Raw genomic sequence first — 23,829 nt, 5'->3', positions numbered from 1 at the left:
TATTTGATAAACGCTAGTAAAATATGTTGAATTACGTAGGCTTACTGTTTTGTATTGGATGATAAATATGAATCTGGGAAAATTTGTAATTACGAGCTCTAGTGGTTACTGAAATACAATAACGGCCGTATGGTGCAGTCAATGTCTGACTTAGATCTATTAAAAAAACAACTGTGATACATTTTGATAATCTGCTACGTAATAAATGCAAAAGGCAACCAGACACTCAATAAATCAGATTCATTGTAAAGATACATTTAAACTTCTTGATTTATCTACTTGAAATTTTTGCCCCTTTTCCAGACTTTGTCATTACAGTTATTATTGGCTGTCGACAGCCAGTCTTTAGCTTTCATCCTGTAAGAAAGTATTCTTTTCATGATGGTAACCATTCCCATAAGGTGGAAAATTGTGATCCACAACGTTCCGAGAGAAATGCTTCATTTCAAAGGCATTGGCTGGGAGCTTTTGGGATGAACCGATGGACATCTCAGTCTGAATTGATTTATGGATTGATGGCTTTTGTCTTATTGCAGGTAAGGTGAACTGCTCCCTCTGGATCTTCTTGTCGTCCCACAACTTCAGCAGACGCCGCTGATTGTTTGTCATATCTTTGAGGTTTTGCTGCAGGGACTCCACTTTATCCTCCAGGATTGTTTTGGCGGTGACAGTGTTTGCCAACTCTGATGTCAGATCGTCAATGGTGAGGCTCAGTTTTCCAGTCTTCTCCACCAGGGAATTGCATTCACGCTCCTTTTCATGCAGGTCATTGATTACATCCTTTGTGGTCTTACCAGCAAATTTGGGGCTGCACTCGAGTCCAATCTCATTACGGAGAGCCTTCACTTGTTTCCTCAGCTCTCTGTTATCCACAGTCATGGCCTTCAGTTTCTGTTTCAGAGCCTCGTTTGTTCGCAGCCTGGACTCATACTGTCGGAGCTTCTCTCTCAGAATGCTTTCTCTGTGGATGGCATCATCTCTTTCCTGTCTAGATTTCTCCAAAAGTTTCAGTGTCTCAAATTTGGACACTTTCTCACCCTTAGGATTTGATGTTGCCATCCTAGGAAGCCCCAGAATCCTTTGTGAGACAAAGTTAAAAAGGCATTTTCTCCAAAAATGATCACAAGCCTTCCAAAATAATCCTTAGGGGCTGTGATGGGAGCTCCACCTCCAAACACCAGCAGCAACATGCATGCCTGACACTGAGGCAGGTGACATTCCTTCAACAGGGTTAGTCAGCTCCAGTGTAACTCAAAGCTGAGGCTAGAATAACCATTAATTAGGGTGCTGCTGTCTCTCTGACACAGTTTCAACTGACACAATTTATTTCCCCGCTATTTACCTAATGAGATCACTTTATAATATTGGGTCCAGCTTTTTTTTTTTAAATGGCAAATTTCTGCACAGAGGAACAATGGTCCATTGCATGGAAAGCTCTGGCCACATGCTGCGTACCTGCAGAAAGAGGCTTTACAGTGCATACATAAATTATATTTTCCACAGCAGGTGGTCCGTGCATCCAAACACTGACACCGTAGCCTGGGCCACAACTTCAGGGGGACGAGCTGGAAAACCTGTGGCAGCAGCCCACAACTCCCCTTTTAGATTATATGGTTGAGTCAGAACATCCACATTTAATTAATTCAAATGTCCAATTGTTAAAAGTTTTAAGTCATTCCATTTATCTCATTTCACATTAGGTTCAAAAGTGTTTCCCAAAATTTATTGAATAAAGAGCAGCACAAACTGTTTAAAATGCAGAACTGTTTATAAAATCTACTCAGTAAATGTCAAAGCCTGAATAAGATGCATAAAGATGTTTTTATTTGTTCTCTGCACTGAAAAACCAAATGAATTCCATATTTTACAAGTTATTACAGTTCATTACAATAAAAATATAGGCACTTATAAATGACAGTGCCGTAAAATACAATAATTAGCAAATCCCAACTTTAAATTTACAGACATTGTTAATCAATCACAATTAATTATATAAAAATATGTGTACGACAAACCAACAACAGCCTAGAATGATTACTGCAACTGACCAACTATGGTAAGGATCACTGTGATGTGTAAAACAATAATGGTATTATCCAAAAGGAAGCTTAAAACCCATCCCATTCAAAATAATGTAGATGTTGGATAGATTGTTCTTTTTCAGATGTCACATCCTTTATACAAACAGTTTTCAGGTTTCAAGCCAGAACGTCCGGGTGCAGGTGAAATCCAGACCACATGTGACATCATTACACCGTAACCGGATTCACTCTAATAAGGCAACAGGAGACCCACTAATCTAGAACAGAATAACACTTGTTTTAGGAAGGAGAGAAATCATGCAAAGGCAGTCCACTGTCAGCTGTAGAAGGTGAAAAAGCACTTGTTACATTCAAAAGACAAAAGTTCCACCGTGGATCCTTGGTGCTCACACAACTTAATGAAAGCATTGAAATCAGCGAGAAAGGACGGTGTGAAAATCAGTATATTTGTGTGCACAGTGGGATAAACAGCATCTATGTCGCTATCGTTTACCTTCGCAGAACATGAGGGTTTCAGGTTGTAGGCAACACCTTAGCCGCACTTGTAACAGCAGCACTTTTAAGTATCGGGTCCGGTGTGCTGAAGAAATAAATCTGAAATTTAAAAAAAACAACATAAATATTACTACAATGAATAATATTGACGTGCCTTCAGTGTGTCAGCATGTGAAACAAATGGAATATATGTGTTGCTCGGTCTCGAGGGACGGGCTATCTTCACGTGACATAGGACACCTCTGTCGACATGAGCGTGTTCACAGGCAGCTGGGCAACAACAGCTCGCGCTCACACCGGTTAACGAACACAATTACAGTTTCCAATGAAGAGAGACCTTCCCAGAGGGAGTAACCATGACGCTATCGGGTAGAGCCTCGTCCCAGAAACGTGTGGGGTCAGACAGGCAAAAGCGTAACAGGACGGTGTCCGGTACATGACTGGAGATTAGTGCAGCCAAATGGGAGGATTCAGTCTTGACAGGCATCTTAAATAAGATGAACACCCTAAACTGTTGTATTCAAAAGCAGGACAATTAAAGTAATTTACCACTACAGCTGCTTAACACACCTGGGCACATTTTCTCAGGCTAAAGGGTTGTGTCTGGAAAAGGGTGACGCCTGCACAGTTATAAAAAGGTGTGCAACAATCGTGACCATAAGACAAAACTGGTTTCACATCAATGGGAACAATGGGAACAATGGGTTGGGTTTGGGTGGGTGTAGAGATTGAACATTAACTGAAAATAGAAATATACATTCAACTGTGTTATCTGTGTTGATAGTGTGTTCTTCTCTATCTTAATATAACCTGTAACTAACTGGCGTTAAACCCTCACCATAAGCTTACTTTTTATGATAAATGTCAGATATCAGTGTCTTTCTGAATTGATCTATTGATGAATACTTTTGTGATGCAAGAGCCCCAAACAAAATAGTCCATCCACACTGATTATCTAAAAGCTGACAAATTTGTAATAATTAGCAACTCCAAACAAGAACTTTTACCTTGCAACCAACAGCAAGTAGAACGTTGAGCACAACGATGGCTGACAGGACTGCAATGATAATTTTGGGGTGGTCGTCCCTCACTGCAGGCCAGAAAGTCATCACCAAAACAGATCCTGATAGACAGAGCGCCACCACGATAGAGCACCACCTCAGCCACTCATACGGAAGAATCCATAAGACCTTAAAGGATGTAGGAATGATTAGAGGAACCTGAGTAACTGATTTAAATTACCTGCCTTACCAATGTGTAATAACAAGTGTGTTAATGCAGCATATCAACAGTTAATCCATGAATACTGTAGAACACTTTCAACAAGCTCTGTGATGGTTCTTCCTGTCAACTTAGCAAAGGCATACCATCCTTTAATGAAACACAATAAATGACTTCTGCATGTGTACGGGTGCGAAACCTGATAAACTACATTTCTTTCATGGGAAAGCAGGAAGGCAGTTAAACCAAATTTAGCATCAAAGCGATTGTGTATACACCGCAGAAAATAAATGAACATGCAGAATTAGCCTTATGAAGTGCTTACCACGGCTGGAATGTAAATGGCAAGGGAATATCCATAGGCACACACAGTTTCCATAAAGGAATATGATACTAAGCTCATGACCTTGTTGTTTCTCCAGAACAAGAAACCCCACAGGGCAAGTGGCACCAACCAAGCATAGGTGAAGATGGCTGTTGCAGCGATGGTCACTGGAAAAAGCAGAAATATCAGAGATGTTTAACTACTCTTACATTCAACGTGGAGAATCGAATCCTTGACAAATAAAACATTTATCACCTTTTCTGAACTCTGGGGTATACAAATAGTTTGGTTTGCCCAAGTTTACCAGAAATTTGGATATGTTTCCACTAATGGCAATGGCAAACACAAGAGTGGTGCAAATCCAGAAAGGTCCTGAAAATACAGAGAGCGAAAAATGTAAATACAAACTACATTTATGGACAGAACTGTACACATTTTACAGTCTTTTAATTCACACAGATCTACAACAGATCAAGACGTCAAGAGTTTTTACCGTAAAGGTCAGGATTTTGTCGCAGGTAGACGCGAATAAAGTTTTTTCTGGGCCAGGGAACCATTGAGCCTATGATTCTCTCTTTCACCTGAAAGACTTGTTGGGTTAGATCACATCGTAAAATTTCACACGAAAATGCAAATGCACTTTGACATAAAATGTATTACGTGATGGGTCTCGATGTCAAAGAAGTTCTGATAATATTCAAATGTCCAAAAAGGGGTGCTTTTCTTTTGTCCAGAGAGAAGCTTCAAAACAAGAAGACAACAGGGATCAAACATGTTAAAGTTTGTTGATTATACGGAACTTGTCACTCCACAAAAATGCATATGTCTCAGTCCATACCTCTGTTTTATCATCACTGGAGAGAGGGTCATCATCAGCAGGAGTGAAATCAGCAGAACTCTTTGGCTTCTCAGCTTTGACATCTTCAATGCTGATGGTGACGTCTCTGTCACTTTCGAGCAAATTTTCGTCTTCGAATTCTTTTTTTAAAAAACAGAAAACAAAACCTTTATAGCACCAGGTTCGTAAGTCACTATTAACTTTTTCTGTTGACACTATATTCGTATTTTTGAATAATTAGGACAGAAAATACACTCACCCCGAAACTGAAATGGATCTGTTGACGCCATTTAGATGGATTTTCTGTTTGAAAAGTTTCGCTACTCGGGAAGTTAAAATAAGTGGAGCCCAGTGGTTTAACTATAGAAAGACGTGAAACAAAATAGTGTATTTAACTTGAACTTATAACTCATTTATTCTGTTACTTCAAGGACTGTAATAAGACAGTTAAGAAAATATAGTTGAAAGTTAGCTTCAGCCAGCTATCAAGTCCCACCTGGCAGCTCATTCAAGATAAATTAACTATCGTTGAACATCGATAAATGGAAGGAAGTGCAAAATCTCCGATTGTATTTTTACAATGCACAGTGTATGACTATGCTAAAATAACAGACAGTTACCTTATAATTTCACAAATCTTAATCATTTCACTTGTGTCCGGATGTTGTTGCGTGGAACAGGATGTGACAGCCATGTAAACAAGGCTACTTCCGGTTAATAACACGTTTCATTGTAAGTGTCTGAAAACTACAAAATGTGACAGATGTTCGTTTGTTCGCCTCAATCCAATGTATTTCAGGTCGAGAATAGAGTTTTTAACATATTGTTATCCCGTTTTTGCAATTTGTGAACTTCAAATGAGTTTCTGTTATTGGTTGTTTTTTATTTTGAAGTCACATACCAAGGACTACGAATGGGAGAACTTGTCATTCCATCATGGAACTTTAAGAATATATTGAATGATTTAATTGCTTAGAATGAATAAACAAACAATATCAGGCGAATTAAATCATAGTAAGGTTTTAAAAAATGATTTCGTTTGCGTGGGTTTATCTAGTTTGGTCTCTCGACATCCAGATTCTTGCTAACTAGCAGGTAGCTAGGCAGCTGCCTACCTCAGCCATAACCTCAATTTGAAAAAAATAGCACAAAAAATATTCTCGGATAAAAGAAAGCGTGGTCTTAACATGGATGGTAGCACCATTTATGTCCGTGATAGAGGCAATCTCCGTCGTGTGAGTGACATAGTATTAGCGCAACCAAAGCCGGGGTCGTCATGTAGAAGAGTAAATCCATTAGTTTTGAGAAAGAAGCACTTTATCTTCACCTACAATTCAGAGGGAAGTCTGAGATACACCACAAAATCCCTGTTTGACATCACTCTATTATTCGTAGCTGACAACATCCACAATGTGGAATCTCTGGTGGGTTTCCCAGAGCAAATAGGAGACAAACTTTTTGCAGCAGCTGAGGAGAACCATGTATTTTTAAACGCAGACATTGCCTCCAAAGCCATAAAGTTATTCAGCGATGCCTACGGTGGGATGGTGCTTGGATCCCTCTGTTTACGAAATAGGTAATTAACAGCGTGATCTCTGACCATTTTTCTCGTCCATAAGTTTTAGCTTCTCTTACCCTTTTCAGGTTCCCACTCTTGCATGAGAGGATGGATGAAATAAAATCATTTCAGAGTTTGAAGTCTCTGGATCTCTTTGGCTGCAGACTGGGAGATAATCACGAGATATTCCTCCATCTAACAACCTCTTCACTGGCAAGGTAATTTCAGATTTGATCAAAGTTAGGACACTAACATTTGAATGAAAGGAAAATGTCAGTACAGTCCGTCCTTTGCTTCTTCAGCAGTCTGGTTGAGCTTTCCATCGGTGGCAACAGTCTGTCAGATGCTGGCCTGCAAAGACTAACTGCACCCATCCGGATGATGAAGAAGGGCTTCGATTGTCTTAAGTCCCTTGATATTTCACGTTAGTTTACAACATGTTTTAATCTTTATTCATCGCCAACCCTGAATTTAAATGCTCGCATTTATGCTGTTGTTCATCTGCTCTTTTTTCATACACAGATAACACAATCACAGACCGAGCGCTCCGATACCTTACGTGCCTCCACACACTTGAAAAGCTCGATGTATCAGCGACTGGTTTGATGGTATGACAGAAACTGCAGAATAATTACTCAGCGCATATGGCTGTGCCTTGTACTGCTGACACACGTGTCATGTTCACTTACAGCTTGGTACAACTTTGAAAAACACCATAAGGGATCTGTTGGGGCTTATTTATTCAGAGAGACCATTGGACATCTTTGATCATGCTCGATGTAGAACAGCAGGTTGGGCAGAACAGGTATATATTAAGTGTTAGGTGGTCGTTCTTAAATGTAAAGGTCTCGCTTTTACTGAAAGTGTGTGTTCCAATTTAAGGTTATAAACCAGTGGGAAATGTGTGGCCAACAAGTGAATAAGCTGAAGAAAATAGATGAATCCCGAGCATCAGCGCGTCGCTTTTGTAAGTAAGACAAGGCTGAGATTTAGCAAAAAATAATAAGGATCATCTTTGAACTGTTCCCCTTCTTCTAGTTGGCAGGCAGAAATTTGTCAGAGACGTACTGAATGCAGCACCGGTGGCGTGCACGAGAGCTGAGGAAGCCAAGAGAGACGTTCTTCATTTTTACAGACCGGCAGCTTCCGCTCACCCACCAGACAGACAGACTCCTTCCTCAACTAGTCATCACCAAGCATTGCTGTCCTGTCAGAACCTCAAGAAAAGGCAACGGCTACCTGAAAATGGTGACGCTCCACGTCAGGGCCCTCCTAAGAAACCCACTCTCACTGCAGAGGACATTGACTTGTTGAGCAACTACTGACGTTTTTGTCCATGCAACATTCCAAAATAAGTTGGGAGCAAATAGATGATTTCCCAAATGCTCAAGTTTACTATAGTTTTGTTGCGCGTGTTCCATTCTACATATTTAATAAAGGTAAGAGTTTTGTAACTGCACAGTTGATTTTGTTTGGCAGAGGAGTATGTTGGTAAAAACAAAAGGCATTTTGAGGGCAGTGGGGAAGATATAAACTCTGAAGATCTGATCTAGATTTAACTCACTCCATTGACATTTATTACATATAAAAACATCCATAACAACACTAAATGATAGTTATACTCCATTGTGATATACTTTAGTGTGACAGGAAATGACTATTGGTTGTAAACATTTAAAGAGGTAAGTTTCACACGGCATAACCAAGTGCATTTTAACTCGATATGGCTTCTTCAGTCGCAGAAAGAGTGTGATCACAAAAAAGGTAGGCAAAATGAGAACTTGACCCCATTGCATTTTATTCCAGTCTCTCAATGTAATAACAGGAACCATGAAGTAAAAGAAGCCTAGTGCATGTACCAAACACTATTAAAGATTAAAAGACGTAGGTAACATAAGACGTTATGGTAAAATTGAACATGTTTAATCACTCAAAGGTGGAGGGGTTTGGGAATGAACCCTGCAAAACTTCAAGTCAGCCACAAGATCATTAAATGGTTTTCAAAAAAATAAAAAATAAAAGACCAACACACACCTAATATACAGCAAAATTTAGGAAAAAAATCCCCAAACCTATTTTACTGAACATAGCAAACTAGGATCCCTTCTGATTGGTACAAATATACAGAAAATAAACCTTGTAGTTTTCAAAGCTTCCTAAGGGAGATCAATTGCATCAGAATTACAAAATGATCTGAAAGTAGTGACCCTTGCTTGGACCCCACAGGCAACAGGGCCACAGCATGAAAATCATCATGAATCTATTTGTAAAAAGGAGAGTATCCCTTCTCGATCATCTTTGGTTTCTAGATATTAGACTGGCCCAGGTTGACTTTAGAAGGGAGAGGCCCGGCCTCTTCTATGGGTGCTTTGGTGGTGATGATCAGCAGGGAGGATGCTGGATATGGGGTCAGTTTCTGTTTGCTCATGTACTCCTTGTCACCATAAATGCTCAATTTCTGGAGAGGGAAAGAACATACCACCTGTTAAACATTCTGCCTACTTTGTGAATGCATACTCTGAGCTGGTACGGTGGAAATAACACCAAACATCACCAGAAATCTAACCAGAAAACATACTTCAGCAGGTACGTATTGGTCCACAGCAGTCGCCACCGTGGCACAGCAGATCCAGATCAGAACCAGTACAGACAGGACAAGAGTTGTAGTGAGGATCCACCCAGGAAGCCAAGGGTTCCTGTGGGGACAAGATTGCATGTTACCCATCCTCTTGACTGACAGGGCTTGTATAGAAGCAAATCTACTTATTTTCTTCCTTGGAAAATGCAAACTGCGATGACCAACCTTGAAAGGCAGCTGAATAAGTTGTAGTCGTTATCGTAGCTGCGGTCGGTGTTCATGTCTCTGTCTCTCTCTTGGATTAAAGCACGATTGTACTCTTTGAAAATTGGGCTGCTCAATTCAGGGACTAGAAGACAGAAACAACAGATTGGCTGAAAGGGTGTGCCTTTACTGCATAGTCATAACACCAAAGTTCAGCATGTTTGACTAGTGTAAATTAGATGGGCGTGTATGAGGACTCTACATGCATAATGCAGAATCAGTGAAGCCGTTCGTGCAAACAACTATTTGCATTTTAATTTGGTCTGGCAAATATAGGGTCAAAGGATACAATTCAGAAGAACTCAGAGTTGCAGTTTGTGATAAATACACTGCATACTGTGAAAATTTCCACATCAAATTAATATAATGCAACAGTCAGTCAGCCAATGAACAATCACATCTGGAGTGAAAGAAAAAAGCAAAAAAAAGAGGGTGGCTTACAGCTTTTCTGTGGGTCCTCTTCGGCATCATTTTCCAGCTCAAACGGCGTGAAAAACTTGATTTGAGGTTCAGTCTGGTAAACAGAAGACAGAACACTGACAAATGTCCAATGCACACCAGTAGGACAGGGCAATAGCTTTTTCCTTGCGTACCTGGAAAATCACAACCTTGCCATCGTCGGCTTGGAGGTAGAATGTCCAGGAGGAAGTGATGAAGCTGTGGGCCTGGCTCATCACATCCTCCCATAACCCTCTGATCAGAGTCATGGGGTACAGCAGGTGAATCTTTGGCATCATGGAGTCCAACTGGGGAAAAAAGCAAATACTGTGAATACTTTTTTTGCAGTAATCTACGATCTGCAGGGAAACGTTACAAACCTCTTCCTGGCGTTGCACAGCAAATGGAAGCTGATTCTGGCACCCCAGATTGCATGCATATTGCGTTTCAGAGTCATTGTAGGCTTCACGACAAGCTGTTTTTATTTTATTTTTTTTGAAGAGCAAAGCATGTAGATTAGTGACAATAGATCTAAAATGGACGAGATTAGCCGGGCGTGTCACTGCCCGGAGCAGGACTGAACAGACCAAGAGGTTAAAGCCTAACTTACTTGATTCACAGTCGATTTTAGTCTGTTTCAGATCTGTACTCTCACGAACGAACCGACAAATGGAGAAGAGACGGCAGCCTCTCTGACAGGCGTAAAGTTCATCCTCCTAAACAGTCAAAACAACCGGTTGAATGGCATCCGTGACAAATGACGCACTTACAGACATCGACGTTATCCGCCATAAGCAATATGTCGCAAATAGCAAGTTAAATGGGTAAAAGACGGGTACAGTCACACATATTTTATTTTGATTCGTCGAGTTATAAAAGGTTAACTGAGGCTAGCAAATATTAGGTTCACTTAACTCGTCACGGAAGAGACTTACCCGTGGATAGGTGTGCAGGCTATATGTCATTTCGCACGACTTTTGACAAGATACAGTGTTTCCCAAAACGCTGTCAAACACATCTGGAGAAGCAGATGTATATGCAAACAGGACAAACAGTCCCAGAACATAGAAAGGAGACGGCAGGACGTCCATTGTGACTGAGAAAAACAAAACAAACAACACTCTTCTTCTTCCTGATAAATCTGCTCGCTAATCTCGGGGGAACTCGTCTTAACGCGAGAAGCTAAGGTGCGTTTAAAGACTCTACGTAGATTCCTCAATTATTTTACAGCGTTACCAAAATTTCACTTTAAACTCAATATTCAATCGGAATAAATATCAAACTAAAGGGCAATTTATTGAATTTGCCATTAAATCTTTGTATGTCTTTGTACATTTCAATTGGCCAAAGATATCCTGCATAAAGTACATTTACATTACACCATATATTATCTTCAGAAAACAATGATCACAAATGAGAATTTAGGATGAAAATGAAAAAATGAAAAAAATATTTAGAATTACTGCATTAGCGCGACAAATTATATCCAAAAATAAATGACCAAAGGGTTTGCATGTAGTTATTTACTTTCCGACAGCCATAAAGGCACCCTTTACAGGACTTGCCAGTGTTATGCCGTAACCAAGAGATGTATTTATCTAAATTTATAATAGATTCGTTGATTTAATGTTGCCGATATTTAGTGAAGTAGTAACCAGCGCCAACTTAGCCAAGAATGAACTCAACATTTTAATATGGAGATAGTAGAGACAGGCAGCGCTGCTTGGATTAGCATAGCAGTTAGCAACCACATTTGATCAGTGTCTTGTCCTGTAGGAATTCTGTAACATTTCTGTAACTTTCTGATTTTTCGACTTTATAATGGACAAGTTTGTAGTGAGGGGAAAACTCCCAAAAGGGGAAACTCCCAAAATATCGAAAAGTAAAGATAGGATTTATAAGCAAACAACGATCGAATCTTTAAGGGTAAGATCCAAAAGTGAATGAAATCTCCATTTAAGTATTCTCATTTTATTATTGTCCATTTCTTTTTAGAGGGTTGTTGTGATCGAGGACATCATGCGCTATAAATCCATGTTGGAGCTGCCCCAGCAGAGCAAAGACAACCTGCTGTCTGCTCTGACAGACTTGAGCAAGAAGATCCCATCCAGAGAAGTGCTCAAGTCTACAAAGATAGGTAGAATGCATTTTATTGTGCACTGCATGCTCCATGGACTGTAAAAAGCATCAATGCATTAAACATTACAACAAAAATATGCATTCCATAGGTTTAATATGTTGTTCCCTTCAGTGCAGCTGGAGTTAAGAACTCACAAAGGCAAACAGCCTGCAACTATTGTTTTCCTTCACACACACACACATGCACCACATATTTATTAGACTCCCAAAAGACTAATTGGTTAAAGAGATGATGAAACTGTCTCCCCTCTAAGGTCACGTTGTCAACAAAATGCGGAAGCATCTGGACCCCGAGGTGAGTTCCATGGCAGCAAAGGTTTACACTGAGTGGAGGACGTTCATCGAGGAGAATTCCAATAAGCCGTCTATTGAAGTGCGTTCGGACAAACAGTCTGAAGGACTCAGGAGCAACGCAAGAAGACTAATGTCTGAAAGCCTCCGGGTCAAGGTGAGAGTCAGAGTTTCGGGCACATTGGCTATAGCAGCAAATCCTTCCTTCTGAGGCACATTTATTGCTGGTTTGCTTAAATGATCCACTGATCAACAGGAGGACTGTGGCCTCGTCGACAACGTGGAGAGGGAGGTGTTTCACCAGAGCTCCCGGTTAGTCAGCGGCTCGTACAGGAGGACAGTTCGAGCCCTAGTGTTCGCCTTTAAACACAACCCGGAGATCAGGGGCCAAGTGAAGGACAACAAGATATCAGTCGACCAACTGGTCTCCAAATATAAGAAATGACTGGTAATTAACTCTACCAATCGAGTTATCTCAAGGTGAACATTTTAAGTTTCTTTTAAAGCAATTTTTGCCAATTTCGAGGCAGAATAACTGGTGAAATGACCAGCTACATTATTGTGCCTATTCTGAACAGTAAATGAACCATTCAGATGAGGTTATTTTACTTGAACTTTTTAATAATGTCTGCACATTTTTCTTTGTACAAGGTTTTTATTTTCTATAAAAATACTTTGTGGCACATCAGATTACATTATTGTAAATGCTTTTAAGTAACAGTAAAGGTTAACGAGTAATTGGTGTTGGTCGTGATGATGCAAATCCCTCATTACAGAATTTTTTTTTTGTTGTTGAGCGGTCTTTTTTTGTACTGTCACTGTCATTTTTATAGAAAATTAATACAGTCGATGAGCCCCGCCACGGATTTCTCTCCATTTCTGTCTTTACATCTGCCTAAAGCAGAACCAGCCACACTATAGCGATCATCATGAGGATAACAGCCAGAACGCAGATGCTTATGAAGACGATGTCGCTCAAGTCGTGCGGCTCAGCCTGTGGATCCCCCGCCGCGCCTTCAGTGCCTCTTTCGCTCTGCTGGGCCTGCTCCTCCAGGCGGCGCTCCTCTTCAGAGATGATAGACACCGACGCTACCTTCCGCAAAGCATCGCACTGCACCTTGTACTCTTGCACGTTCTGCTGCTTCCCGTCGGAGAAATCGATGTAGAGCTTGTTGACCAGCACAGTGATGTTCTGATGCTTCTGTAGGTGGATCGGGAGGTCACGCAAAAGCAACAACACATCTGAAAGAATGAACTTAGTCACCTGGCCGGCGGTGCCACAGTTCACAAACTGGGCTAGAATCTTGTACGCCGTGGAGGTCAGCTGGGCCGTGCAGGTCGGGTTTCCTAGGTAGATGCTCTCTCGGTCCAGCCGGGGTAAGGACTGTTGGGGGATCAAAATGGTGAATTCTGATCTTGTGCAGCTCACGTTAACGGGCACCACTTGGACCGTGGGAAGGAAGAGAGAACAGAAAAGTCACAGCATACATCTGTATAGAAGAGGGTCATATATAAGGAAGAGTTGTTCTCGGAGATAAATGCTGCGGCCTCAGCAAGAGTAGCTTCAGCAGCAAATCACGCCGGCAGCTGGAGAACATTTACCACCGAGATAAGCCGCGGTGAATCCTCTGTGAGCTTCATTTCTGTCTGTGCTGAGCACCACCAGCAACTTGTTGCCCCTTGATACGAGCGAGGGAGGCCGCTCGCCGCCGCACCAGCGACCCAGCATGGGATCGGCCTGGCTGTCCCCGTCGTAGACCGTGACCGAGTCGTAGTCGCACTCGCCCGAGAGGCTGTTGCGTTCCTCCAAGTCCAAAAAAGGAAATAAGAGCTTGACCCGGTAGCCGGAGGCCTGCGTGATGCCCCAGTGGCAGTTGATGTTGTTCGGGTAGATGTTTGGAAAACGGGGGCTGCTAAAGGTGCCGCTTACTGCTACCAGCACCTGCTGGCATTCACCTGTAGAGCACAGACGTAAGTTAGGGTTCTTCGGGACTACAGAGGGCAGTTTAATGGCAGATACCTGTACTCTGATCTTGTCTAACCATGATTGTTCAAGGATTTTTTTGGTTTTAACACCTGGATGGTAATAAGTTGATTCTCATCCTCTGCCAGACAGGGTAGAAAATGCCTGAGCAGGGGTGGGGAGGATTTGTCCGCACCCCTTCTGCAACTATCACAGGATTTTCCTCCTCTTGCCAATTTCTTAAACCTCCGCAAGGTGAAGTTTGAGATGAGCTGCCTGAAATGTATTCCGCCGTCTTTCAGTTGGATACGGCTCCTGGCCCGCTCACCTCAAAAACCTCTCCAGACTTCTTTTTTTCCTTGTTCGCGGGTACGCGTGGTGTAATGAGCTCCGTGCTCTAGTGCTTCGCATTGTGGTAGAAGTGTTCCATTTCCATTTCATCTGACAGAATAAGGCGTCCCTTTTTTTATTTTTGATCCAAAGCTCCACGTCTTGGCCTCCTTTCAAATGTATCCTTCGGCAAATCTATGAGTCTTCGCCGTGGACTGTTCTGTCTGATTTAAGGGGAGATTTTCCTAAATCACGTTTCTCTAGGGAACTAATCCAATATGGATTGGAGGAGGTCAAAAGTTTTAGCATTTTTACTGTTTTGAGGTTGAGCTCACCCGACTTTCCTACCTGAGTAGTAGTAGGCCTTGAAGCCGCGCCCTCCGATGTTAAAGTCAGATTTGAAGGCCACCAGAAGGTTGTTGGAAGTGGTGACAACCCTTGGGGGCTTATCGGCCCCACAGTAGTTTCCCAGGTGGCGGTGGGTGACTGTCGGGCCGTCAAACAGAGCCACAAAGTCGAAATTGCATCCCTCGTTGTTCTCCAGCTGGAAGTCCAGGAAGACCAAGGTGACGAGGCTGGCGTTGGACACGCGGATGGTCCACGTGCAGTCGGCATTATTGTTGTACTCCAGAGGGTAACCTGGGCTGGAGATTTCACCAGACAGACCAGTTAGGACTCCGCCACACATATCTAGAGAGAAACAAAATCACATTAGATTAGCCACTGATGTTTTACCACTTTACCTTCAGTAAAACTGGAATGACTGTGGCTGAATCGTGTTACTGATGTTGAGGACCACTTGGAGCCACAGACCCACCCATTGTTGTTTAAGTCCAGCCACGCACCGCCCCGGGTGACGTGCTGTAGATCATTCAAATACAGTCCCCTGTGGGCACCTCTAGAAGGTTTGAAAGATGTGAACGTGCAAACTATCGTGACTTCAGTTTAATCTGTAAGATAATGTTTTGTGTCACTTAAGACCTCTGAGATCAAGACATATTAGCTTAAAGCCACGAGTTCCGGGATTGTCAGAAAAAATCAGCTTAAGTTTCGGGCGGTTATCCAACCGACGCGTCAAACTCCGTCAGCCGTGACTGTTACCTTTTCTGTAGCCAACACTGAAGCCCCTGTAGGCCACATGCCGGTCAGAATGGAAGATGATTGACATGACGTTCCATGAAGAGGTGAACTGTGGCGGGGAGACATCGCCGCAAAAGGCCCCCAGGAGGTTGCCCTCATCCTCAGCCACACCGTTGTAGATCTTGATGTAGTCGTAGGAGCAGCTGGCGTGGTGCTCCAGCTCAAAGTGGTGGAAGGTGAGGTGAACAGAGGAGCCCTCAGCCACCACAATCAGCCAGGAACAGTCGCTGTTGTAGGGGTAATGGCTGGGGAAGTTTGGGCTGGAGATATTACCAGAGGATGCAGAGAGGATCCCTCCACATTTGAAGCCTTTGTGACCAGAGAAGTTTCACATTAGCTCAAAGATTTTAGATGGAATTCAAGGTAGCTGGAAGGACCTCTGACACTATTACAAGTTTGCATCGAACAACTGTTCTCCAACTCCCTAGAGCTGCATGTACAAAAGCTGCAGGATAAAGCGCTCCATCTGCTCTAAGCTTTGCTCTCTATATAACGGATTGGCGACTTACCTTTTTCAGAATCAGCCTTGTCAACAAGCAGGAGTAAATATATGAGCGCAGCCGCCCGGAGACCCATGCTGTAATTGTTGATTCGGCTTTTGTCACGCCTCAGCTGCAGCACCGGCGGAGACCGACAACGGAAGTTTCCGAACGCACAGCCTTGAGACATCAGCCGTGGTGCCTGCAGAGGTAATGGGACTTTGAAAAATTCATCCACCAACCCGAAAGAGGAATCTGACACCCACCAGTGCTGTGCTTTGGCCTCCTCTCTAAATTTTAATGACTCCAGCGAGCACAGGTGGCACGCCAGGACAATGTTTAGAGCGAAGCCATGCATTTTTGATGCCTTGCTCTCTGTTTCACACGTGCACCAAGTGGCTGCAAGTGAAAAGACAGGACGAAAGGCCTTGAAATTAATTAATGACTGGCTTCACTGATGATATAACAGAACAGCCAGAAACGGCTGCACCTAAGGAATACTTTCAGTATAATACTGTAAAAAGATGTTTTATTTTTTGTTTGGCCCTTTGTGCATATGGAATTCTGTATTACATATGTTGCGTGGAAGCTAGTGTGTATTTCTGAAGATGTACATTCACAGAGGTTGTAGCTCTTGCATTTGAAGACATGCCGTTTTCTGCTACTCGTCTTTCCAATTGTGTCAACATGCATTTACATCAATTGATCAATTTTCCGAAATCAATTATTTGTGCAAACAAGCAGCAGAAAAAAGTGTGTCTGGCAACAATTTTTGCTGTTGAATCAGCCGCAACAAGCTTTGTACTGCAGTACCCGCACAAGCCTGCTAGATGGCGCTGTTGCGTCGCTGTAGTCAGACGGTGACACTCACCCCTGGCTTTTGAAAAAGTCATATGGAGCACTAAGCTGAAATAAATAAGAAAGTGATTAAAATCAGGCAACTGTTTTTCACATAGCAGTTCCTGGAACTAATGTGAACCGCTTTGCCTTTGAATTTTAATTCTGTCCTCTGAAAGACTCGTCATTGTTCAAGGATGCGGATGCTGGGAAATGTGTTTCAGGCAGATACCATTTGTACAGAACAATTAAATCACCTATTAGAATGTAAATATTTAAAAGAAATGAATACAGTCAAATCCTTGGGGACATTCCCGCAGATTAAAGCGGAGGTGATAAACAGCCTTCTGACTGGGGGATCCCTCTGAGGGCGTCATGTTGTGAAAGAAAATCATTTACATTTGGATTTTTAGCATTGCAGTCGCAGAGTGTTTATTGTTCAATGCCACCTCATCATATTCACTCTATATCCCTCCTTCGAATTGTCAGGGTTTAGCTGAGCGCTCGCAGGCGGAGACGCCTCTCTGCCATGTCCCCCCTGCTGGATGATCAATAATAAAAATTCTAAAGAAGAAAATCGTAAAATGTAATGCGTTTACAAAGCATCTTTCTACGCGTCGGGACGTTTTAAGTTGGACCCTGCTGCGGCTGCTCTGAGGGGGAGGAATGAGATGAAAGCAAAGGCGTCGTCGGACAATCAAAAGTTAATGTTTCTGCGTCATCCTGCAGTTCAGTGAGTGAATTATGCGATGTGTCTCACAATATTTTCCTTTTGGAAAATGTATTTCTGGCAGAAAAGGCCAAATGATAGCCTTGAACCAACCCCCTACACACACACACACACACACACTAGGCATCATTATTAGAGTATCTGGAAAATGTATGGAGAGCAGTTATGAAGCTTTCAGATCTGCAGCAGCCAGAGAAAACAAGCATGTACCTTGTATTCCCAGTTGGGGCTCCTACAAATGCCCCCCCCCCCCCCCACTCACCACAGGCATTGCTAACATCTCCTGCACTACTTTGCCACAATCCCACCTTTGATCTCGACCAAGGACAATGCCGATACGTCACTGCACCAAGCGTGCAGATTTGATTACGGCCATTAATGGGCTGAACCTCTCCTCACATTTACGAGGCCAATGAACTCCATTCTCCAAGTTAAAGAGCAAAAAGGAGGCAGAAGCAGCTCCGCTGGGTAACGATGCTCTCCGGTAACCATGCCGTGCTGAATCAGACGAGACGGATCTTCCTTTTGTGCCATTTTACGTATTTAATTACACAAATAATGAGACACTGAGACAGCTCCAAGGCCTTTTATAGATTACTTAGCAGCTTCACTTAGGGGTACCTTTGCTCCCCCCAACCAAAAAAATGTGTCCTTTGTTTGGCTGTAATGACTGCAGCAGAGATAAATCCCCTTGAAGATTGGATTTGAAAGATTTCCATTGGAGGAGCAATATTGTAGAATTGGATTCATATTAATTAAGTCGTATTCCCGAGACAATAATGCAGACATGCACTTATGAGTCCGCTGAGATTGATCCCTCTTTTGAGACATAAAAGTGAATGTAGATAAATATAGAGGTTTGTGAAGGCAGCCCTGCTTCGATAACAACATGAACATGATCTTTGGTCTGAGATTGCCAGACAGGTCATTATTCAATCAATCAATCTTTATTTATATAGCGTCTTTTACAATCAGAATTGTTTCAAGGCGCTTTCCAGAATCCCAAGGAAAAACTCCCCTTTAACAGGAAGAAACCTTGAGCAGGACCAGGCTCATGTGGGAGGGGAGGGGAGGGGAGGGGAGGAGAGGAGAGGAGAGGAGAGGAGAGGAGAGGAGAGGAGAGGAGAGAGGAGAGGAGAGGAGAGGAGAGGAGAGGAGAGGAAACCATGACCCAGTGGGGTGACAGAGGCCTGTCAGGTGATCATGTTTCTGGACCCCGGCAGCCTTGGCCTTTGGCAGCATAGCTAAGATGTTAACCTAATGATTAGACGACCCCCTAAGTATGATAATTTGTCTGTCTATGATAATAACTGGAACTACAGAATTAGTAACAATAGCTGGTTCCATAGCAGGGGGGCTGGTAGCTAAATGCTCGGCCCCCCATTCTACCCCTAGAAACTCTGGGGACCGCAAGTAGACCAGCATTCTGAGAACAGAGCGGTCTATTGGGCTGGTAAGGTGTCACTAGCTCCTCCAGGTAGGATGGAGCTAGGCCTCTGAGGACCTTGTAGGTCAAAAGAAGGGTTTTAAAAATGATTCTAAATTTAACGGGCAGCCAATGAAGAGACACCAGTACAGGAGTCATGTGATCTCTTTTGTCAATACCTGTCAGAACTCTAGCTGCAGCATTTTGGATCAGCTGGAGGCTTCTTAAAGAGTTGTTTGGACACCCTGATAATAAAGAATTACAATAGTCCAGCCTGGAAGTAACAAATACATAGACTAACTTTTCAGCATCATGGTGGGTCAGTAGCTTCCTGATCTTTGAGATGTTTCTAAGGTGGAAAAAAGGCACGTCTAGAGACTGTTTTAATGTGTGAATTAAAGGACAGATTTTGGTCAAAAGTTACTCCAAGATTCCTCACACAGAGACCAGATGTTAATGAGATACCATCTAGAGTGATCATGTGATCTAATCTATCCCTGAGAGGTTCAGGACCAAACACCATGACCTCAGTTTTTCTTGAGTTAAGGAGGAGGAAATTTGAAGACATCCAGGACTTTATGTCTTTAAGACAGGTCTGAAGCTTCACTAACTTCTTTGTCTCCTCTGGTTTCATGGATAGATAAAGCTGAGTGTCATCAGCATAACAATGAAAATGTATCCCATGCTGCCAAATAATGTTCCCTAAGGGAAGCATGTACAATGTGAAGAGGATTGGTCCGAGTACAGAACCTTGAGGAACTCCATGGCTAACCCTACTGTATGAGGAGGGAATGCCATGGACATGAGCAAACTGGTATCTATCAGATTATTGTAAAGCAATATCCTCCTCAGGTGATGAAGGGTTCGTGTTCAGGTGCTCATCTTGAGAGTTTGGAGCTGGTGTTTTTGTGGCGAGTGTGGCTGCAGCCTAGTCAGCGGCTCCATTTCCATTCTCACCGCAGATCGAAAAGAGACTGAGGAGAGAGGGGGAAAAAAGGTTAACTGACGTTTGGCCTTGTCTTTGCTTCTGAACGAGCTGCTCTCCGAGACAGGCGCATGAAATGTGCAACCATCGCTGGATCTTCCCAACAAGGATCCATGTCTGTGCCAGAGTCCCTCAGTTGACTCTTCACTGTCCACAAAGTCCAGCAGAGCCAAACCTTGTCCATCATGCTGTTTTTTCCCTGAAAACAACAGAAGATTCTAAATGTGTCTCTTCCTACATGTTTCCTTGCTAAACTGCACCTTCAGACTATTGTCCACAAACATGTTTTTGACATCCAGAGTCCTCCAGACACACAGACCTGCTCAGGTTTGCATTGAGATTTTAGGTATTTGCACGTATGGTGTCTGTCTTTCTGTCCTATCTCCCCCTCCCCTCCTCTACCCAGCCAGCCATCAGCAGGATGGACCCTCCATATGAACCTGGGCCTGCTCAAGGTTCCTTCCTGTTAAAGGCATTTCCTCAGGCATCTATGTATGAATAAAGTTGAAACGGACATTGAACGCAAACAATTTTGCATGTAAATCGAGCAGCAAATCTCATTGAAAAAGCAAATACTGATCTTCTGGTTGAAAGTGAATGTAAAAAAAAACAAACCCTCTCATTTATGTTCTTAAATACATTTGGGATTTGTAGTCGAAGCAGCATTTGCCATCACTCGATGCTCAACATCTGTGTATCAAATATCTATTTTTCAATTACCAATTTTTTGCTGTTTGAACATTTGCCCTCGCGCCACCCTTCTGAAGACTCTCAGCGTTATTCATGAAGTCCGGCGGCATTTTGGCTGCTTCCTGGACTCCCTTGAATATTGCTGCTCATTGTCCATCCCGTTTGACAGCCCCCCCGCGGCGCCTCTGACGGTTGAACAGACGCCTGCTCAGGCCCCAGGTGATGCACGTGAACCACGGCGGTGTTATGCTGAGAGAAACAAAGGTGAATAATCATCTCTTTTGACCCTTGTGTATTTCCATTTGTCTCATTGTCCTTTTCCCCCTCATTTTCCTCTTCGCTCTCCACTTCCTCGTCCTCCTGAAAATGTCCTTTCCTGACCAGTGTCTGCTCACAAAATTGGTTTGTAATTTGCTCATTTGTGAGCAGTTGTGAACTTTGATCTACTAATGGTGTGCGTGTGTGTGTATATGTGTGTGTGTGTGTCTGCCATGAATTTTCCTGGCACCTTATTATCTGAGGATGCAAAGAAGACCTTGGCTGTGGTAGTTAATGCATTCTTTGTGATGGGTTCCTATTGTACACCTCTGTCTCAAATAGAGGCTGAAACTGAATGGATGCAAACACGATTGCTGATTCACAGGCAGATGCTTTACATATTTGTTTCCTCACATTGGCTGGACAGGAAGCTCCGTGTGGACCATAGCTGCCCTTTCCCATCATCATAATTAATATTGCCCTGCTGTTCCTCCACATTTCACCTGTGCACATTTCTAATATAATTTATGTGCTGATGGTCACATGACTTTTAATGACAAATGGCTGCTGGCTGAAAATCAACAACGATTTTCTCCATGCTCAGAAGAACTGCTGCGTAGCTGATGGATCAGCTCATAGTCAGCCGCTGTTTTAAGATGTGTATTTTTAGCACCATGCTAACAAGCAACATCTTGCTTGTTAGATTTTAGCTTAGCTTGTCTCGAGAAGGCTAAATGTCAATTCTTATCAAATGTTGCTTGCAGGCTAGCAGAAGCAGCAAGTCACAAACAGCCAAATTGCAATCTTCCATGTAGTTGCCACGATCCTGGTGTTATTTGCAGTGAATTTGCAATTGGTGCAGCTACTATTAGCCACAGAGGCATTAGCTCCTACGATGAATAATTTTAAAACACAACTACGGATTCAAAACATGGCTAATTTGTATGTGCAGTAGCTAATGATTTAATATATGATGTAAACATTTGTGTAATTACTGTGAAAATCAGTATTTGGGCCTAGTTACATTTATGTTCTTCCTTTTCTCTTTTCTTTTCCCCTTTAATTTCAAATAGAGTCTTTCCCTTAACCTTATGGAGAACTGGAATACCCCTTCACTCATCGTGAATTAGAAATCATTGAATGCATCTGAACTTAAAACAGAGTGTTTCCCCGCAGTACGGGCTTCACTGGAAGCTTTCTGTCATCGAAACGATCGTATTCATCATGTGCTAAAGTGTGCAAATTAGACACCAAGCAGAACATTTGTTAACAGGCCTCCAAAGAAAACCGCACAGTCACAGAAGTAGCTTTGGGCTCAGTGCTGGATTCACTTTTGAGGGAGGGAAGTACAATTCTTAAAATCTTTTCTGACCAACAAATGCAGCGTGTGTTGAAGGTAGATGAGCACTTGTTTACATCTGCGCCTTCAACGTTAATCAGTTCAGCCGGAAACTGCAAGTAAATTTGGAAGGCACAGTTTGGGGCCTACATTTGCTGTTGACAGGTAAAATGTCCCCCTGTAATAACAACGTCCTATATATCAGCTTTTAATAGCGCAAACACTTAAAAGTGTGGCATCAAAGGCAGCGCTCTATAAATCAATTCCAACTGGGTTGTCTTCTCAGCAGCGCTGTTTCAGACAAGAAAAAAAAGAGAAGAAAAGCAACAGCGTTTTAATTAATCACTCCGATGGTGTTGCCATGGCGTAAATACTCCTGATAACAGGAACTCAAACCGGGGGGGAAAAAAGCACCGCCGCACATAGATTCAGCACAAATTATGGCCCTGAGCAAGAGCACTTGATTAAGCCGCTTTGGTATCCTTCACAAACTGGATGCAAAAAATTCGTCTCCCAATGTCTCAGCTCCTGCGTATCAGCCGGCTCTTGCTTTGAGCGGGGATGAATATTTAGGGAGGTAATGAAAATAATAAAGCCGGAACCAACAGCTCAGCTACTCAATGACAAATGCAAGGGTAATGTCTTGAAAGTATACATTTGAAAAAGAAGAACAGATTTAACGAATTTAATTAATAATGCTGGTCCCCATTTTTGCTGCCAGGACAGCCCTGACCCATTGAGGGTTGGCCTTGAGTAGACCCCCTGGAGGGGGCTATCTGGAGCCTCAGTAGGACATCCATGGTCTCCAACAGTGCCCAGGGGGGTGAACACATCAATAGAACATTTACATAGATGGTAGGAACCAAAGTTTCCAAGTACAACATTGCCTAAAGTGTCGCGCTGCCTTAGCTTCCCACAGGGCATCCGGGCGCCAGATAACCGATGCTGTGGCTCTTCTGTTGGATCAGACCACTCAGGTCCACATTGGCTCAGTGAGCCGTGGCCACTCGTCACGAAGTCCGACCTTTTAACGGCTCTTTACTGATACTGGAACACACCACAAGAGCTGCAGCTTTAATGAAGCCAACTCCTCCAGCAACATGAAAAATGAAAAAGAGGAAGGAGATGAGGACTTTGGGGGTAGGGACCATCGATATTGCCAACAGGTACGACATTACCGTGGTCGTATAAACATTTGTGTTCTGCTTCTTCTCGTGTCAGGAGAAAAGGAGCGTCTTTGCTCTATATCATGGGGCCCATACAGCGAGACAGATGGGGCGCAGCAGGACGCTTCAACAACGTACCGCTGTTTATTGTCCTTTCTTGCCAAAAGGTGTCCTTAGTGCCCTGAAAACAATGTGTTTTCTGCTCAGAAATGTGATTATACTGCATTCTAAATGCTGCGATCCACAACACTGAAAATAATGAATTAGACCTGGAAAATATCTAGGGGAGAATGGAGC

At 42.8% G+C, this 23,829-nt stretch overlaps 6 protein-coding genes across 8 annotated transcripts; 2 read left to right on the top strand and 4 right to left on the bottom strand.

Annotated features, from left to right (window-relative positions):
• Positions 1-300: 300 nt before the first annotated feature.
• On the bottom strand, positions 301-1,087 carry zgc:113691 (uncharacterized protein LOC503529 homolog). Its single transcript, XM_057057920.1, has one exon. It carries the CDS (start codon positions 1,057-1,059, stop codon positions 346-348), a length of 714 nt encoding a protein of 237 aa, XP_056913900.1. The 5' UTR covers positions 1,060-1,087; the 3' UTR covers positions 301-345.
• A 715-nt stretch (positions 1,088-1,802) lies between these two features.
• yipf1 (Yip1 domain family, member 1) lies at positions 1,803-5,674 on the bottom strand. 2 transcript variants are annotated; one of them, XM_057056370.1, is made up of 10 exons: positions 5,542-5,674; positions 5,181-5,281; positions 4,922-5,061; positions 4,744-4,824; positions 4,577-4,664; positions 4,339-4,455; positions 4,084-4,250; positions 3,545-3,727; positions 2,536-2,636; positions 1,803-2,436 (listed from the first exon to the last, which is right to left on the bottom strand). In XM_057056370.1, exons 2-9 carry the CDS (start codon positions 5,209-5,211, stop codon positions 2,556-2,558), a joined length of 888 nt encoding a protein of 295 aa, XP_056912350.1. In that variant the 5' UTR covers positions 5,212-5,281; positions 5,542-5,674; the 3' UTR covers positions 1,803-2,436; positions 2,536-2,555. The 2 variants fall into 2 exon arrangements, with proteins under 2 accessions (XP_056912350.1, XP_056912351.1); XM_057056371.1 differs by having other exon boundaries at positions 1,803-2,299.
• Positions 5,675-5,819: 145 nt separating this feature from the next.
• Positions 5,820-7,938, top strand: lrrc42 (leucine rich repeat containing 42). 2 transcript variants are annotated; one of them, XM_057056368.1, is made up of 7 exons: positions 5,820-6,497; positions 6,566-6,697; positions 6,785-6,903; positions 7,002-7,087; positions 7,171-7,284; positions 7,362-7,446; positions 7,518-7,938. In XM_057056368.1, exons 1-7 carry the CDS (start codon positions 6,109-6,111, stop codon positions 7,802-7,804), a joined length of 1,212 nt encoding a protein of 403 aa, XP_056912348.1. In that variant the 5' UTR covers positions 5,820-6,108; the 3' UTR covers positions 7,805-7,938. The 2 variants fall into 2 exon arrangements, with proteins under 2 accessions (XP_056912348.1, XP_056912347.1); XM_057056367.1 differs by having other exon boundaries at positions 5,823-6,497; positions 6,782-6,903.
• A 317-nt stretch (positions 7,939-8,255) lies between these two features.
• tmem59 (transmembrane protein 59) lies at positions 8,256-10,911 on the bottom strand. Its single transcript, XM_057056369.1, has 8 exons — positions 10,695-10,911; positions 10,370-10,475; positions 10,140-10,234; positions 9,915-10,067; positions 9,763-9,835; positions 9,283-9,406; positions 9,058-9,175; positions 8,256-8,937 (listed from the first exon to the last, which is right to left on the bottom strand). Exons 1-8 carry the CDS (start codon positions 10,848-10,850, stop codon positions 8,785-8,787), a joined length of 978 nt encoding a protein of 325 aa, XP_056912349.1. The 5' UTR covers positions 10,851-10,911; the 3' UTR covers positions 8,256-8,784.
• A 368-nt stretch (positions 10,912-11,279) lies between these two features.
• Positions 11,280-17,079, top strand: tceanc2 (transcription elongation factor A (SII) N-terminal and central domain containing 2). The gene is made up of 5 exons (XM_057056373.1): positions 11,280-11,685; positions 11,755-11,896; positions 12,153-12,346; positions 12,446-12,630; positions 13,091-17,079. The coding sequence occupies exons 1-5, from the start codon at positions 11,581-11,583 to the stop codon at positions 13,353-13,355; spliced, it is 891 nt and encodes a 296-aa protein (XP_056912353.1). The 5' UTR covers positions 11,280-11,580; the 3' UTR covers positions 13,356-17,079.
• Positions 13,754-16,459, bottom strand: LOC130538609 (CUB domain-containing protein 2-like). The gene is made up of 4 exons (XM_057056366.1): positions 16,132-16,459; positions 15,584-15,931; positions 14,831-15,172; positions 13,754-14,145 (listed from the first exon to the last, which is right to left on the bottom strand). Exons 1-4 carry the CDS (start codon positions 16,457-16,459, stop codon positions 13,754-13,756), a joined length of 1,410 nt encoding a protein of 469 aa, XP_056912346.1.
• Positions 17,080-23,829: the final 6,750 nt, after the last annotated feature.

The sequence above is a fragment of the Takifugu flavidus genome, chromosome 15 (assembly GCF_003711565.1).
Source record: "Takifugu flavidus isolate HTHZ2018 chromosome 15, ASM371156v2, whole genome shotgun sequence".
Classification (NCBI taxonomy): domain Eukaryota; kingdom Metazoa; phylum Chordata; class Actinopteri; order Tetraodontiformes; family Tetraodontidae; genus Takifugu; species Takifugu flavidus.
This window is presented reverse-complemented; position numbering and strand designations above follow the sequence as displayed.

What these genes read in the sequence shown, in the direction of transcription:
- zgc:113691 (XM_057057920.1), bottom strand. Translation starts at nt 1,059, where the DNA reads ATGGCAACATCAAATCCTAAGGGTGAGAAAGTGTCCAAATTTGAGACA.
- LOC130538609 (XM_057056366.1), bottom strand. Translation starts at nt 16,459, where the DNA reads ATGCATGGCTTCGCTCTAAACATTGTCCTGGCGTGCCACCTGTGCTCG. An exon ending in CAAGGCTGATTCTGAAAAAG is followed by an intron (nt 15,932 to 16,131) that starts GTAAGTCGCCAA and finishes CTGGTCACAAAG; the next exon opens with GCTTCAAATGTGGAGGGATC. An exon ending in CAGTGTTGGCTACAGAAAAG is followed by an intron (nt 15,173 to 15,583) that starts GTAACAGTCACG and finishes GTTTCTCTCTAG; the next exon opens with ATATGTGTGGCGGAGTCCTA.
- tceanc2 (XM_057056373.1), top strand. Translation starts at nt 11,581, where the DNA reads ATGGACAAGTTTGTAGTGAGGGGAAAACTCCCAAAAGGGGAAACTCCC. An exon ending in GCTCAAGTCTACAAAGATAG is followed by an intron (nt 11,897 to 12,152) that starts GTAGAATGCATT and finishes CTCCCCTCTAAG; the next exon opens with GTCACGTTGTCAACAAAATG. An exon ending in CTGAAAGCCTCCGGGTCAAG is followed by an intron (nt 12,347 to 12,445) that starts GTGAGAGTCAGA and finishes ACTGATCAACAG; the next exon opens with GAGGACTGTGGCCTCGTCGA.
- yipf1 (XM_057056370.1), bottom strand. Translation starts at nt 5,211, where the DNA reads ATGGCGTCAACAGATCCATTTCAGTTTCGGG. An exon ending in TTGACATCGAGACCCATCAC is followed by an intron (nt 4,665 to 4,743) that starts GTAATACATTTT and finishes CAAGTCTTTCAG; the next exon opens with GTGAAAGAGAGAATCATAGG. An exon ending in TACTTGCTGTTGGTTGCAAG is followed by an intron (nt 2,637 to 3,544) that starts GTAAAAGTTCTT and finishes TTTAAATTTCAG; the next exon opens with ATTTATTTCTTCAGCACACC.
- lrrc42 (XM_057056367.1), top strand. Translation starts at nt 6,109, where the DNA reads ATGGATGGTAGCACCATTTATGTCCGTGATAGAGGCAATCTCCGTCGT. An exon ending in TAAGTCCCTTGATATTTCAC is followed by an intron (nt 6,904 to 7,001) that starts GTTAGTTTACAA and finishes TTTCATACACAG; the next exon opens with ATAACACAATCACAGACCGA. An exon ending in AGCATCAGCGCGTCGCTTTT is followed by an intron (nt 7,447 to 7,517) that starts GTAAGTAAGACA and finishes CCCTTCTTCTAG; the next exon opens with TTGGCAGGCAGAAATTTGTC.
- tmem59 (XM_057056369.1), bottom strand. Translation starts at nt 10,850, where the DNA reads ATGGACGTCCTGCCGTCTCCTTTCTATGTTCTGGGACTGTTTGTCCTG. An exon ending in CTGTGCAACGCCAGGAAGAG is followed by an intron (nt 10,068 to 10,139) that starts GTTTGTAACGTT and finishes TTTTTTCCCCAG; the next exon opens with TTGGACTCCATGATGCCAAA. An exon ending in TTATTCAGCTGCCTTTCAAG is followed by an intron (nt 9,176 to 9,282) that starts GTTGGTCATCGC and finishes TTGTCCCCACAG; the next exon opens with GAACCCTTGGCTTCCTGGGT.